Genomic DNA, 14,512 nt, shown 5'->3' with positions numbered 1-14,512 from the left:
CTATTTCCTGGCAATGGCATAGCACTCATATATGCGGGGTATGCGACCAAAGCTGCTATTTTTAGGTGTTGTGTCAAGCTCCTCTGGAGGTACAATGGCTTTGAAGGTGAATTGCTGAAGGAGGAAAGTGAAGAAGATGAAGATTTCGATGCGAGCCAGAGCCTCACCAAGACACGCACGCTTGCCTGTCAAGAGAGCAGACAGTCAGTTTAAAAATCTTTTGCAGAACCTTTTCTCCATGTATCAAGCATTTTTTGGTCTATAACTTTTTTTTTTCCTTTACAGGAATGAGTGATTTAACATAGTTATTTTTGTCCCGGTATGATTAAACCCGGGAGAAACATAATCCCACGGCGGAAACAAGCCTCCTTGTTTTTATTTTTTTAGTCTCCCTGGTGAAAAAACCAGCTAAAACCAGCTTAGGCTGGTTGGCAGGCTGGTTTTAGAGGGGTTTTGGACACTTTTCCAGCCTGGCCAGGCTGGTCTTAGCTGGTCAAGCTGGAAAACCACCAATTCTAGCTTAAACCAGCTAATACCAGCCAACCAGCCTAGGCTGGCTTTAGCTGTTTTTTCAGCAGGGCTACTATGTACAATTAGGGCTGTGCGATGTATATCGTTTAAGATAACATTGTAATTGTTGTTTAAACGATATGCGTTTGACATTATCGAGTATATCACAAAAAAAAAAAAACATACAAAAAGTGCACGCATACACACTGACATGTACGTTAAACTACTGCGCATGCGCATTTAGAGTTCACGATTTCACCTCTTTATTAAAATAGATTTAGAAGTCTACCAAAATTTAAGATAAGGTGGCAAATGTGACTTTTTATACACGTCTTTTATATTTATATCATCTGATATAGTTAATATCACATGAACTTGGTTGTAGCAGCATTGCAAATGTGATTTTATAAGTCTCATAAACAATAAGCTCATATTAATTAACTTACTTTAGACAGAAAAGTTCCTGCTTTTGGTCTATTTTGTCGACGAAAATCGTTTCAAACAAAGCCACGGCAGAACTGTTTTGCATCTCTGAGGAAAACACGATCGTTTCGTTACTGAATCAATCAGCCGTTCAAACGAATCGGTTGAATGACTCAATGACTCACTCACGCAGTGATTCGCCACCACCTTCTGGCGATTTTAGGTTTATATTTAAAGTATATTTTCCCTTTTTCCCCCCAAAATCATTTCAAATTTCAGCATTCAAGGTTTTTTGTTTTTTGTTCTTATCTTGCCTGTGTAAATGCATCAAAATGCCACTTTGCATAAAGATGCTGTGCCACCTTTGCATCGCAAACACATTTATATTGTCATAGTGTTCTACTTATTAGAATTTATAGATTAAATTAAAACACATTTGACACAAAAAATGAGGCATATATTTAATTAGGTAAAAAAATGTCCTGAGTTAAAGGTAAAAATCAATTTAATCTATTGGAAAAATTAATTCCTGTTACTCCAGCAAACTAACCATCGCAGAGAAAATGAAGAATATTAAAAGCTTTGGGAGCCTGCCGTTCACGGCAGTCCTAAACCTGCCAAAGTACCAGCACATTAACATGCTTATCAAAATATTGTCTTATCGTATTATCAAAATTCCAGAAAATACTGACCCCTATATGTGACCCTAGACCACAAAACCAATCATAAGGGTCTATTTTTGAAATGAAGATTTATATATCTTATGTAAGGGATAATGTACAGGCAGCCGGTAGTTATCGCAGAAATAAGCCCCGACAGTGTGATCAGGACCCGACGCGAAGCGGACATCACATGTAATTTAATCATGTGATGTCAAAGCAGAATTTTTATCATCATTACTCATGATCCAGTCACATTAACCTTCAGAAATCATTCTAATATTTTGATTCTAGAATTATTTTGGTTTTCTTTGATGAACTGAAAATTAAACAATTGATCTGATATAGAAATCTATTGTAATATTATGTCTCTATCCTCAATTTTGAGCAATGTAAAGCATCCTTGCTAAATAAAAGTTTTGGAAAGGATGTTTTTTTGTTTACAAATGCTTTTTATTTCAAGTAAATGCTCATCTTTGGATCTTACTATTCATCAAAGAATTCTGAGAAGAAGAAAAAAGACAATCTACTGCTTATTGATAATAATGTTTCTTGAATAGCATATTAGAATGATTTCTATGAGATCAAGTGACACTGATGGAGTAATGATGCTGAGAATTTAGCTTTGATCACAGGAATAAATTACATTTTAAAATACTTTGAATGATATTAAATATTCTTTTAAATAATACTAATATTATTAAGCAGAAGGAATTTATTTAATAAAAAAATATTTAAAAAAAAAAAACATACTGTTCAAAAACTTTTGACTCGTAGTGTATTTTTTTCAGATACTGAAAATATAAATAAACATACAAATGTCAGGGTATGTTTAAATCCCTAGACCCCAGAAGGTTAAAGACTCAAAAAGTTTTTGTACAAAAGCATGCATATTTTGCACTGCACGTGCAAGGGAAACCTTTTTTGACTAAACCACTTGATCTCTTATTTTGGTGGTTAACTAGTTCTGTGAAAACAGGTTTACAGATGTGTAACAGGTTTACATTTGTGCAGTGGAAATGGGTAGAAGACTTTGAGAATGGAACCTGCAACAGACACCATGTCAGTGGTGAAGGGATATAAAAGCAGTCGCATTAAAATTCTTTACGCAGGAAATACCCTAAATGAAATGTATTTATTATTTTAAGCCAAAATGTTTCTTCAAATTCTGATAAAAACAACAGCCTTGTGCATTTAGCATGGTTGTGCTTCGGGTGATCCCTGAAAGAGTCCCAGCTCTGTTTCCTTTCTGATGCTGTCCCCTCCTCTCCCACTTTTGTGCTTTCTGTACTGTCCTGCATAAACAAAAAACACCAAAAATAAAATTTCATAAAATAACAACCTTGACACTGTTGAATATCTTAAGTTAACTGAAAACACTTGATACGAAACAGATCTTGTACAATACAGTCTTTTTTTACTTTACAGTCCAATAACAGTGGAGTTGGAAACTAAGTGCACAACACTTCATTAAACACATTTTGATTTATTCAGATTAAAGTTTAAAACAACATGGCTTAAATCACAATTCTAACTAAACAGTGTATATAGTGAAACAAGTAAAATCATATTGAGTACATTTATATTAAATAAACCTATAACAAAAGATCAATGAATCTCTACCAGAAATGACAGTGCAAAGATGAACAATTCCTTACCAAACTGCCAATAAACTGGATCCTTAATGACTCTACAAGGGGAAAGAATAAATGGTTTATTGATATTTTCTTAAAAAGCTGTTTTTAGTTTTATACCATTCCTTTAAACAATCTTAATTCATTTAAATTATAAAGACATTTGCCGTTATATGATATACAGAAATGAAACAAAGTATGTCATCTTTAGGACTGTTATTATAGGATTAAAATGTAAACACACCTGCAGTAATGCATGGCATTTATATCGAAAAATGTGAATGTCTAAAAGACAGACATTAACAAATACTAGCAACACATAACAGCAGATATATCTACGACCAGATGAGCTAATATTGCTAGCGCGCTAAATGCGATTAGAGTCTAACTTTTGCCGTCTGTAATTATAAAGCAGAACACACAAAAACACACTCAAGTATTTAACTTCTGCAGGTTACATGTCCTTTACCAATTTGTAAACTCTTGTACTATTTTTGAAAGGTAATAATAAATACTTATTGTCTTACCTGATTTAGCCAGTGCTGTATGTTTTCAGGGACTCGCAAATCACGTATATTTCCTCTGTGTTGCCGGTTTTTGTTCTCCGTTGAGATCTCACAATTCAAATTCGCTCAAAATAATAATTTAACAGGAAAATATAAAATAATTCGGGACCAACCGAATAATTTCGGTGAGCAGCAGCTCTCGCACAGTCTATGCAGTTTACAGCCTCACAAGAAAATGCGGTAACGGTCAAACTTTTTTAAATTACTAAGGCCCGCGCAGGCGCGCACTGCGCGCAGTTTCACCTGTCAGTTTCCTGAATGACAGCCAGATGAACCAATCATGATCAAAGCAGTAAGGCAAAGCAACCAATAGGAATTGTTTCAGCATGTGGTAAATACAAAATGTATTTGGTTTATTGTTGGTGATGATAATTATATTTTAACATATACACTTTTATACATTTCTTTGTATGCTGAAGACATGATCTTATAAAAAAAAATGTTGATTTATAAGTTAACCTTGTTAATTATTTGTATTAATAATATTATAATTTTAAACACTTGCTTTTGAAGGTATATATATAACCGTTTAGCATTCAAAGTTTTTTTTTTTAAAAGTTGATTTACCGTTGAAAAAACAACCGACCTAATTTCAACCAAATTTCAACATTGAATTTCGTTCATGTGTTGACTAATCTTCAACCATTTAGCATTCAACATTACATCAACGTTGTTTCACTGTTGAAACAACAACTGACCTTATTTCAACCCAGTGGCGTAGCCACGGGTGTGCCAGGGTGTGCCGGTGCCACCCACAGTGGCATCTGGCACACCTAAAAATAGATGCAGAATTATATATATACAACACACACACACACATAATATATATATATATATATATATATATATATATATATATATATATATATATATATATATATATATAGCCTAATATTTATATGTGGCCGGCATAGGCTTAACTTAAGCCTAAACCGCGCTCAAGCGCGCGCATAAAGCTTGCACCGGCAAAAGTAATGATTATGAATACGTTGTGGGAAAATAAAATATTTTAATTATTTGTTAATAAAATAGTGCAGCATTATTCTAAGTAAGTGTAGGCTGAAAAGATGAAGATTGCCGACGCTGCAGATATTTGAAGGTTTCTATGGATTTCTTTGTGTGTCAAGTAGCCGGTTCATTGCTGTGACGCGCTATATTTCACGGAGGCTGAATGATACTGCAGAAAGCCATCTTGTTTATTTTCTCTTTTTTACAAAAGCACAACTTTGGTGTTATTTTGAGTGTAGTGTACATATATACTGCATGTATGATGTAAATAAATCTCTTGTCTGTATGACCAAACATTGCCGAGTATTTTAAGTTCTTTACGCTGGGGAAAAAAAAAATCAAGGGATTCGCGGGCTAATTATCAAGTTGATATGCGCACATAATAGCCTACATATACAGTGCATATTCATCTAAAAGCAGTAGCTTTGGCGATGCCCGAAACAGGAACAATGGCGAATTCTCTCTATTTTTCTTTTTCTTTTTTTCCTTTTATTTCTTTCTTTCTTTTTCTTTCTTTCTTTCTTTCTTTCTTTCTTTCTTTCTTTCTTTCTTTCTTTCTTGTTTGATTGTTAACAAAACTACTATTTTTTTTTACCTCGTTCAACCAAATTTCAACGTTGAAGGTCGGTCATGTGCCGGCTGGGAGTAGTACCGGCTATGCGTTATTACTTTGGAGCGGTGATTATTTGAAAAGAACGAACCTGCAAATGTCTCAACTGACCAATCAGAAATTATCAAGCGTTCCAAAGAGCCTTGTAATAAGAATAAATAAGCTTTCCATTAATGTATGGTTTGTTAGGATAGGACAATATTTGGTTGAGATATGACTATTTGAAAATCTGGAATCTGAGGGTGCAAAAAAATTCAATTATTGAGAAAATCACCCTCAAATTGTTCAAATGAAGTTCTTAGCAATGCATATTTCTAATCAAAATTTACATTTTGATATATTTACAGTAGAAAATTTACAAAATATCTTCATGGTTCTAAATACATCTAAACTCACCTATGCCAAATACAACAAATGCATCGTTTTTTTTAAATTGGCCATCTGCATCCAGGAAGTTCTCTGGATCAAAGCAATTTGGGTTCTTCCACCGTTTCGGGTCTATAAGCACAGAGGATAGCAGTGGGAAAACCATGACCCCCTAGAAAAAAAAAAGTTTAAATTACAAATAGAAAGACATTTGAAGAGTTAATGAATAAAAATAAATGTAAATGCACAAGAAGAATACCTTGGGAATGACATAACCATTGTATTCAGTGTCGCACATCATCTTGTGCGGGACAGCAATGGGGGCGAGATCCATATGGCGTTGAATCTCATGGATTACAGCATCCGTATACGGCAGCTTCTGTCTGTCCTCTACTAAAGGCCAGCGGTCCTGTCCTACAACCTCATCAATTTCCCGCTGAACACACTCTGTAGAAGGGAGAAAAAAAAAAAAGAGGAGAGGGAGAGTAAAAACAGACAGGATTGAAGTTGATGTTTAGGGAAAGAATTTGTTTGATCTCACCTTGAACGTCTGGGTGCTTCATCATCAGAAGCAAAGCATGTCTGATGGTGGATGAAGTGGTTTCTGTGCCGGCACTGAACATGTTCCATACTACAGAAACCAGGTTGTCCAAATGATATTCTGTGTCAGGTTTGTCTTTCTCCTGCAAAAGAGAATGAAAGTGAATATGAAAATGAATATTAAACATAATTAAAAAGGCTGTAATCTGGAATTGTTTTTAATTGACATCATGTCATAGTTTCACCACCAGAGGGTGTAAGTGACTGTATTGAGGGCCATGGCTATATGAACATTTCTTTGAATTATTTACCTCTTTCATTTTTAACACAAAGGCCTCAATAAAGTCCTGTGGGCTCGAGAGATCCAAAATATTCATCCGAACCTGTGCCTCACGCTTGCAATACTCCCTGGCCTCTTCTAGGTCTTTAAACAGTTGATGATGTTTACCAGGAAAGAGACTGACTAACCTAGGGAATATATTATAGATCTGACAAGAAAATAAAGGTCCATTAAGGTAAGGCTCAGAATAAATTTAAATTATATATATATATATATATATATATACACACACACACACACACACACACACACACACACACACACACACACATATATACACTACCATTCAAAATATTTTTTTTGAAGAAGTCTCTTCTGCTCACCAAGCCTGCATTTTTTTATCCAAAGTAAAGCAAAACAGTAAAATTATTTGACTATTTAAAATAAGTTATTTTTGAATATATTTTAAAATGTAATTTATTGTTGTGATCAAAGCTAAATTTTCAGCATCATTACTCCAGTCTTTAGTGTCATATGGTCCTTTAGAGATCAGTCTAATACAGTAAGCTGATTTGCTGTTCAAGAAACATTTATTTTTAATATCAATAATTAAAACAGTTAAGTATTTTTCAGGAAAGATAAGGATTTATCTGGAATAAAAAGCTTTTGTAACATTATACAGGATACCATTTAAAAGCTTGGAGTCAGTATATTTTTTTTGGGGGGGGGGATTATAGAAACTAATAATTTTATTTAGCAAGGATGCTTTAAATTGATCAAACATTATGATAAAGATATGTATAATGTTACAAAAAACTTCTGAACTTCTTATTCATCAAAGAAACCTGAAAAAAAAATTCTACACAGTTGTTTTCAACATAATAATAATAACAATCATCATGATAATCATCATAATAATCATAATAAATATAGCAATTCCCAGCCGGCACATGACCGACCTTCAACGTTGAAATTTGGTTGAAATAAGGTCAGTTGTTGTTTCAACAGTGAAACAACGTTGATGGAGACGTTGAATGCTCAATGGTTGAAGATCAGTCAACACATGACCGAAATTCAACGTTGAAATTTGTTTGAAATTAGGTCGGTTGTTTCAACGGTAAAACAACTTTAATAAAATTTTGAATGCTAAATGGTTATATATGCCTTCAAAAGCAAGTGTTTAAATTATAATATTAATAATAATTATTATTAACAAGGTTAACTTATAAATCAACATAAGATTCAGCATACAAAGAAATGTTTGCCTTTTAAATGATTATGAACATTATTATTTCATGAAACTTATTATAAAATGTAAGTGTATTTAAATATAATCATCACCAACAATAAAACTAAATTCATTTCGCTACCACATGCTGAAACAATTCCTATTGGTTGTTTTACCTTACTGCTTTGATCATGATTGGTTCATCTGGCTGTCATTCAGGAAACTGACAGGTGAAACTGCGCGCGCTATTGTAATTTAAAAAAAATTCGACCGTTACCGCATTTTCTTCTGAGGCTGTGAGCTGCGAAGACTGTATGAGAGCTGCTGCTTACCGAAATTATTCAGTTGGTCCCGAATTATTTGATATTTTCCTATTATATTTTTATTTTGAGAGTATTTGAATTGTAAGATCCCAAGGGAGAACAAAAACCGGAACACAGAGGAAATAGACGTGAGCTGCGAATCCCTGAAAACATACAGCACTGGCTAAATCAGGTAAGACAATAAGTATTTATTATTACCTTTTAAAAAAATAGTACAAGAGTTTACAAATTGGTAAAGGACATGTAAACTGCAGAAGTTAAATACTTGAGTGTGTGTTTGTGCTGCTTTATTATCACAGACAGCAAAAGTTAGAAGCTAATCGCATTTAGCGCGCTAGCAATATTAGCTCATCTGGTCGTATAACGTTATGTATAACGTTAACGTTCTGGTGTTGTTGTGTGTTGCTAGTATTTGTTAATGTCTTTTAGAGATTCACATTTTTCGATATAAATGCCATGCATTACTGCAGATGTGTACTGCATTTTAATCCTATAATAACAGTCCTAAAGATGACATACTTTATCTTTCTTTTCTGAATATCATATAATGGCAAATATCTTTAATTAAAATTAAGATTGTTTAAAGGAATGGTTTAAAACGAAAAACAGCTTTTTAAGAAAATTTCAGTAAATCATTTATTCTTTCTCCTTGTAGAGTCATTAAGGATCCAGCTTTTTGGCAGTTTGGTAAGGAATTGTTCATCTGCTACTTTGCACTGTCAGTTCTGGTAGAGATTCATTGATCTTTTGTTAAAAGTTTATGTAATGTAATACAAATGTACTCAATATGATTTTACTTGTTTCACTAAGTATACTGTTTTGTTAGAATTGTGAAAACCATGTTGTTTTAAACTTTAATCTGAATACGTCAAAATGTGCCAATTTGGCATAACTGGTATCAGTGTTCTCATCCTGACCCAAGGAATATTTTGAGATCAAAAAACTTTCATAACAATTAGGCTTTTTTTCACATAAGTTATTAGCATTTTTCTAAATTTCCTTTTAACTTTTGACCACAAGGTGGCACTGCCACCAAACTTTTTAAGTACTGTCAGGGCATGGTGCCGAAAACACATACCGAGTTTCGTAACGATAAGTCAATGCATTCGTAAAATATAGCATTTTATGACAAAATTCAAAATGGCTGATGCCCAAAATTGCTGATATAGGAAAATTGGATATGGTTGGACTCGGCATTCTCCCCCGAATCTAACGAGACCGTCACGATTTTTCGCCAAACCACTGAGAAGTTATAAGCAAAAATAGCCATTTTTCATATCTTCTGACCACTAGGTGGCACTGTGCCAAAACACTGCAGGTCATGCTTGTTATAACACACACCAAGTTTGGTCTCAATAATACGCCAAACTGTTGCGGAGATATAGCCTCAAATCCATTTTTGAGTGCTTTTCGTAGAATTTGTTTGCATATCATTTGAGAACGGTTTGACAGAAAATATTGAATTCCATAAAAGCATGATCTGAAGATGATCTGAGCCAATTTTAGTGAAAATCAGACAAACTGTCTAGGACAAGTTCCAAAAAGTAGTTTTTTTTTTTTTTTTTTTTTTTTTCAAAAATTAAGTATAGAAAAAACTAAACCTTGCATTTTTTGAATTTTTTGGTTCATTCGACTCAGCATGAGCCAAGAATTTTGCTTTTGTGCCTTACGGTTAAAAGGTTATTAGCAAAAAGAAAAGTAAAACTTTGGACAAGTTATACAAGCGGTTCTATAGGCTGTACTTTGGATCAAATAAATGCAGGCTTGGTGAGCAGAAGAAACTTCCTTAAAAATCATTAAAAATCTTAAGGCGGCCGTACACTGTGCGAATTCGGACAGTCGGAAAACCGTATGGTCACGCACACGTCACGAGTGACTTTTTTTACGGACGCAGTGGTACACGGCACGATTTTAAAACCTGCCGATCTCATTCTGAGAGGAAGGCTGTGTATAATATACTCTGTATGTACTGTTCAATAAAACTGCTCTCTGTCTATCTCATAACTGCATATAAAAAATATGAGCTGTGATACTTTGCTACACATGCAGGAACCGTCTGATCACCATTGCGTGTGTACACTCGTTGCAAACTTGACAAAACTTCACCTCTACAGCAGTGCTAACAAGCATTAAATTAAAGACATTGGAACTGCAATGCTACAGCACTGTACAGCATTGTAATGTATGTTTTAACCTAGTATTATGCACGTCGAGGGGGCTAGTTGGCCACCACTATAGCTAGCAATAGCTGTAGCAAACAATAGGTGATCGATCACCGATCGATACCTCATACAGCGCTCGCTGTTCTTGCCAAAGTTCAGCGAGGTTATCCTCTTTCTCAATAGTCCAAGTCACCGTGTGGCGCTGTCATGCTCATCTTCTTCTGTGGTTTTCTTTAGCTTCTGATTGGTCATTTGCAGTTTGCCCAACAAATCAGCTCGTTCAACAGCACACGTCACGTCTTCAATCCGACAGCTCCCGAAGTTTTTTGACATGTTTAAAAATGATCGTGAGGTCGTGAAGTGCTCGTAAGGCACTCTGCTCGTCTCGTAAGTTGTCATACACCATACGAGCCCCGACCATAGGAGAAGAGACGATTCCCTCCGATAACCACAAAAATCGCATGCGAGCTCGTACGACCTCAAAAATCGCACCGTGTACGCCCGCCTTTACTGTTCAAAAACTGTTGACTGGGATGCATATAGCATGCACATGTGTACACTGTAACGAATTGCTGTAAAAATTACAGCAAAATTTTAAAGCAGCAGGTTGTATTTCTTATAATACAGCATATTGCTGTGGTTTGATGCAAACATACAGCTTATTGCTGTAAAATTTCAAATCTAAAGAGGCGGGATTATCTTCAACGGTCAACATTCGGGAGCAGCAAGAAGAACCATTCACAGCTGTGGTAAGTGACTTATTTCTGTTTTATTTTTCACATTTCATAACTGTAGTGGTATATTAAGGTGTCATAAACATTCGCGGTAACCGCAGATTAACGAATCCTCCGTCCGCGGAGCGCAAGAGAGACTTCGGCACCGTGGTCGAGGGAGGACTTTACACATTCCCCGGCCTTATATCGGCTATAGGCGTAACATCTCTGGGTTCCTACGTTAAGAATTACAAGCTTCATTGACAAAAGTTATGATTCACGGCGACGTCGTGCTGATCAGCACATTTTTCGTGATTATTTTATGTAAAACAAATTTGCACAGGCAGGCATCTGTTAACACGGGTGCCGAAATAAACGTAACGTAAGCAGTGAGATGTGCTAGGACCTTTCATAACTTGCTAATTCGCTTATTGTTTGAATGTAACGTTAATGCTTTTTTGCTAACTTTTATTTAAAGAAATAGTTAATCCAGCCTATCTTCCTGTCTGGCCTGTTCGCAGCATATTACATAATCACAGGGTTGGCAACCCTGCTGCCAGTATTTTACTGTAAAATTTACAGCAAACTTTTTTACAGTGTATATATGTAAAAATATTGATTTTTTTATTATTTATCAAGAATGTATTAAATTGATCAAAAGTATATTAAAACTATATTAATTGACATACATCTTGTGTATTAATAATAATCAACAACGTTATTTTGACTATATTTTTTATCAAATAAATAAAACTTTTGAATGGTAATGCATTAAAAAAAAAATGAGTACAATACCTGTCCAAGAGGGCTACTGAGAATAGCAAAGTAATCATTTACAGTCCGAAGGAGAGACTTAAATTGTGGATCCTCAAATTCAAACCTATGCCCAAAAACAATGCTGCAGATCACATTGTTTACAGCATTAAACAGCATGTCTGCAGGGCTGAATGCAGAGCCTTTAAAAAGAAAAAGAACAGCAAAGAGCACAAGTTTCTTGAACATGCTGTAAAAACTCACACCATGTTCTGCAACATGAGATGTGGCTTAATCAGCCAATCACTTGAACAGAATGGAACAACTTGTTCAACAAGTTTTCATTGTAATAATGCAACCACTGTATGTTTGATTTTAGTGTTTACTGATGCATCCTGCTTTAGATCTCTGTAGTTTGTCTGCCGTTTGTTTAATCTGATCTGATCTAAATAAATGATCATATAAATCTGATTCTACCTTTACACTTTTTAAACATTTCCACAAGATTCTCAGCCTCCTCTTGGACTCGTTCCTCGATGCTCCTGCGGCCCATTCCGAAGTTCTTCAGTGTCGCAAGAGAGAACTTGCGCATCTCCTTCCATCGGTGTCCACTGGTGGCCAGAACACCTGCACACAAAGACAATATCTTCTTAAATTTAAAGATAAAACTCAAAATATAGCATGTTAAACATCAGGCATCAAGCGAACTCACCATATCCATAAGTGGACTTCATCATCAGAGGATAGGTTGCCCTGCCACTGAATTCTTCACCAAGACCAATCATAGTCTCCTTCAGGGCTTGATATCCAGAAATGATCACCACAGGAGTGTTCGCCAACCAGATGGTGACAACAGAGCCATATGTCTTACTCAGCTAAGACAAAAAGAGTTTTATAGGTGTTTATATGGGACATTTCAATGTTCAATGTGAATTATTAAAATGAAATGAACTTCAAATCATCTCAGAAATTGGTGACTAACAATCAGATGCCAGTGTTTCCTGTCATAGCTATGCAAAGATTTGATTTCAAAAACAGAATCACAGCTATTGATTAAACCATATCTTCTTATGATTTTAATTAAATTATTATAATCTTAATTCAAGTGATGAAGGATTTTGAATATCTGACAGTAATTAGAGTTGAGTGCTACTGTAAGGTTAACCCTGTCTGGTTTAAGAATTTAAAATTAGTTAACAGTTTAGAAAAAATTAGAAAAGTAATTAAATGTAATCATTAACATTACTTTAATAAAGTAACTGAAAGAGTTACACCATTTATTATATTTTAAACAGGGTAACTTGTAATCTGTAACCTATTACATTTCCAAAGTAACCTTCCCAACACTGTTAACAATCTGAACATATCATTCTGCTTAAATACAGTCATAAGCAATGTTCGTAGTGCAGAAGTTCAGATAGTACTCTTTATGCAAAGATAATATATCACAGTATGCTTAAAAGTGGTATTGCTTAAAGTTATTAGGCTAATAGTGAAAAAGTAAAGTAAAAACAAATCATCTTTGAGAAACAGCAATACTGAAAACGTCTGTTAGCACTTCGAAGGTAACTGCATTGTAAAACTTCTCTAGGGAGTTCAGAAATCCCTGAATGGTGACTCTCACCTAGTAACGACAGGGCAGTGATATAATAATATCATTAAAAAAAATAAAAACACGTAGGTCTATAAATTATTTGCAGTCTAAACCCAGTCAAAATGCTTTAACTCAGCAGTTCTCAACTCTGGCCCTCGAGGTCCATTTTCCTGCAGAGCTTAGCTCCAACCCTAATCAACCCTAATCACACCTGAACAAGCTAATCAAGTTCTTCAGCATTACTAGACAGGCAGGTAAGTTTGATCAAGGTTGGAGGTAAACTCTGCAGGAAAGTGGACCTCGAGGGCCAGAGTTAAGAACCTCTGCTTTAAATTCTTCAAAGCCTATGATACACACACACACACACACACACACACACAAAAACTTTACCATCATCGGATCGTTATTGGTTAACTATCTGCACAGGCAATACGCAGACTTACATAATTGAATTAAAGTATTTAAAGTTAAGGTAGTACTATAAGTATCGACACTATAGGTAATAATACTATTTAATATTACCTCTAGGTAAAACTTGCAGGCTTCCTTCATATTAAATTGAAACAAATTTCCCAGCAGTGGATTAGGCGCAGGTCCTGGAGGTAGCCGGTCAAACCTGCTCTGCTTTCCTCGAATCTTCCACAGCAGTAACAGAGCCAAGACAGCCATGACAACAGACACTACATTCGTCTCAAGTGCCAACAATATATCCATGCTTCAGCTTTCACGAAACTATTTTAACTAAACCGATCCTAAGCAACCGAAAAATGATGTTTGGGTCCAGGTTGATGACATAAAGAGGTCTCTGCAAAACATTGGGCGGTTTAAATTGGAAGGTGTTGTTTATCTCCAAACTCCAACCTTTCTTCGACGCAGCAAATCAGGTAAGACAATCAAATAACCGCGCCCTTCCGCTGCATCGCCCACACAACAACTAATAAAGTTTACTGGGAGAAACCGAGGACTTGTTATGTGATGTGACAATCATGGTAGTAGAACATTAAAGCAACTATTCTTTTTAGTTTTGAGATATCTATGTTATGTATTATATTTCGCTGTTGAAAAGCACTTATAATACATTACATTTTATAATGTAGAACTTTTTAGTCATGCATCATATATAACATTTTCTCACATCTTTCA

General features: G+C 35.0%; 1 protein-coding gene across 1 annotated transcript; it reads right to left on the bottom strand.

Annotated features, from left to right (window-relative positions):
* On the bottom strand, window positions 1–14,132 carry LOC141284315 (cytochrome P450 2M1-like). The gene is made up of 9 exons (XM_073817322.1): window positions 13,892–14,132; window positions 12,488–12,650; window positions 12,253–12,402; window positions 11,818–11,978; window positions 6,628–6,804; window positions 6,318–6,459; window positions 6,036–6,223; window positions 5,807–5,948; window positions 1–185 (listed from the first exon to the last, which is right to left on the bottom strand). The coding sequence occupies exons 1-9, from the start codon at window positions 14,081–14,083 to the stop codon at window positions 1–3; spliced, it is 1,500 nt and encodes a 499-aa protein (XP_073673423.1). The 5' UTR covers window positions 14,084–14,132.
* Between the last annotated feature and the right edge of the window lie 380 nt (window positions 14,133–14,512).

This window comes from Garra rufa, chromosome 14, assembly GCF_049309525.1.
Source record: "Garra rufa chromosome 14, GarRuf1.0, whole genome shotgun sequence".
Taxonomy (NCBI): Eukaryota; Metazoa; Chordata; class Actinopteri; order Cypriniformes; family Cyprinidae; genus Garra; species Garra rufa.
This window is presented reverse-complemented; position numbering and strand designations above follow the sequence as displayed.

Excerpts from the sequence above, each read along its gene's own strand:
- LOC141284315 (XM_073817322.1), bottom strand. The coding sequence starts at position 14,083 with ATGGATATATTGTTGGCACTTGAGACGAATGTAGTGTCTGTTGTCATG. Across the intron at positions 6,460-6,627 it reads TTGTGTTAAAAATGAAAGAG|GAGAAAGACAAACCTGACAC; the intron begins GTAAATAATTCA and ends TCTCTTTTGCAG. Across the intron at positions 6,224-6,317 it reads GAAGCACCCAGACGTTCAAG|AGTGTGTTCAGCGGGAAATT; the intron begins GTGAGATCAAAC and ends TCCCTTCTACAG.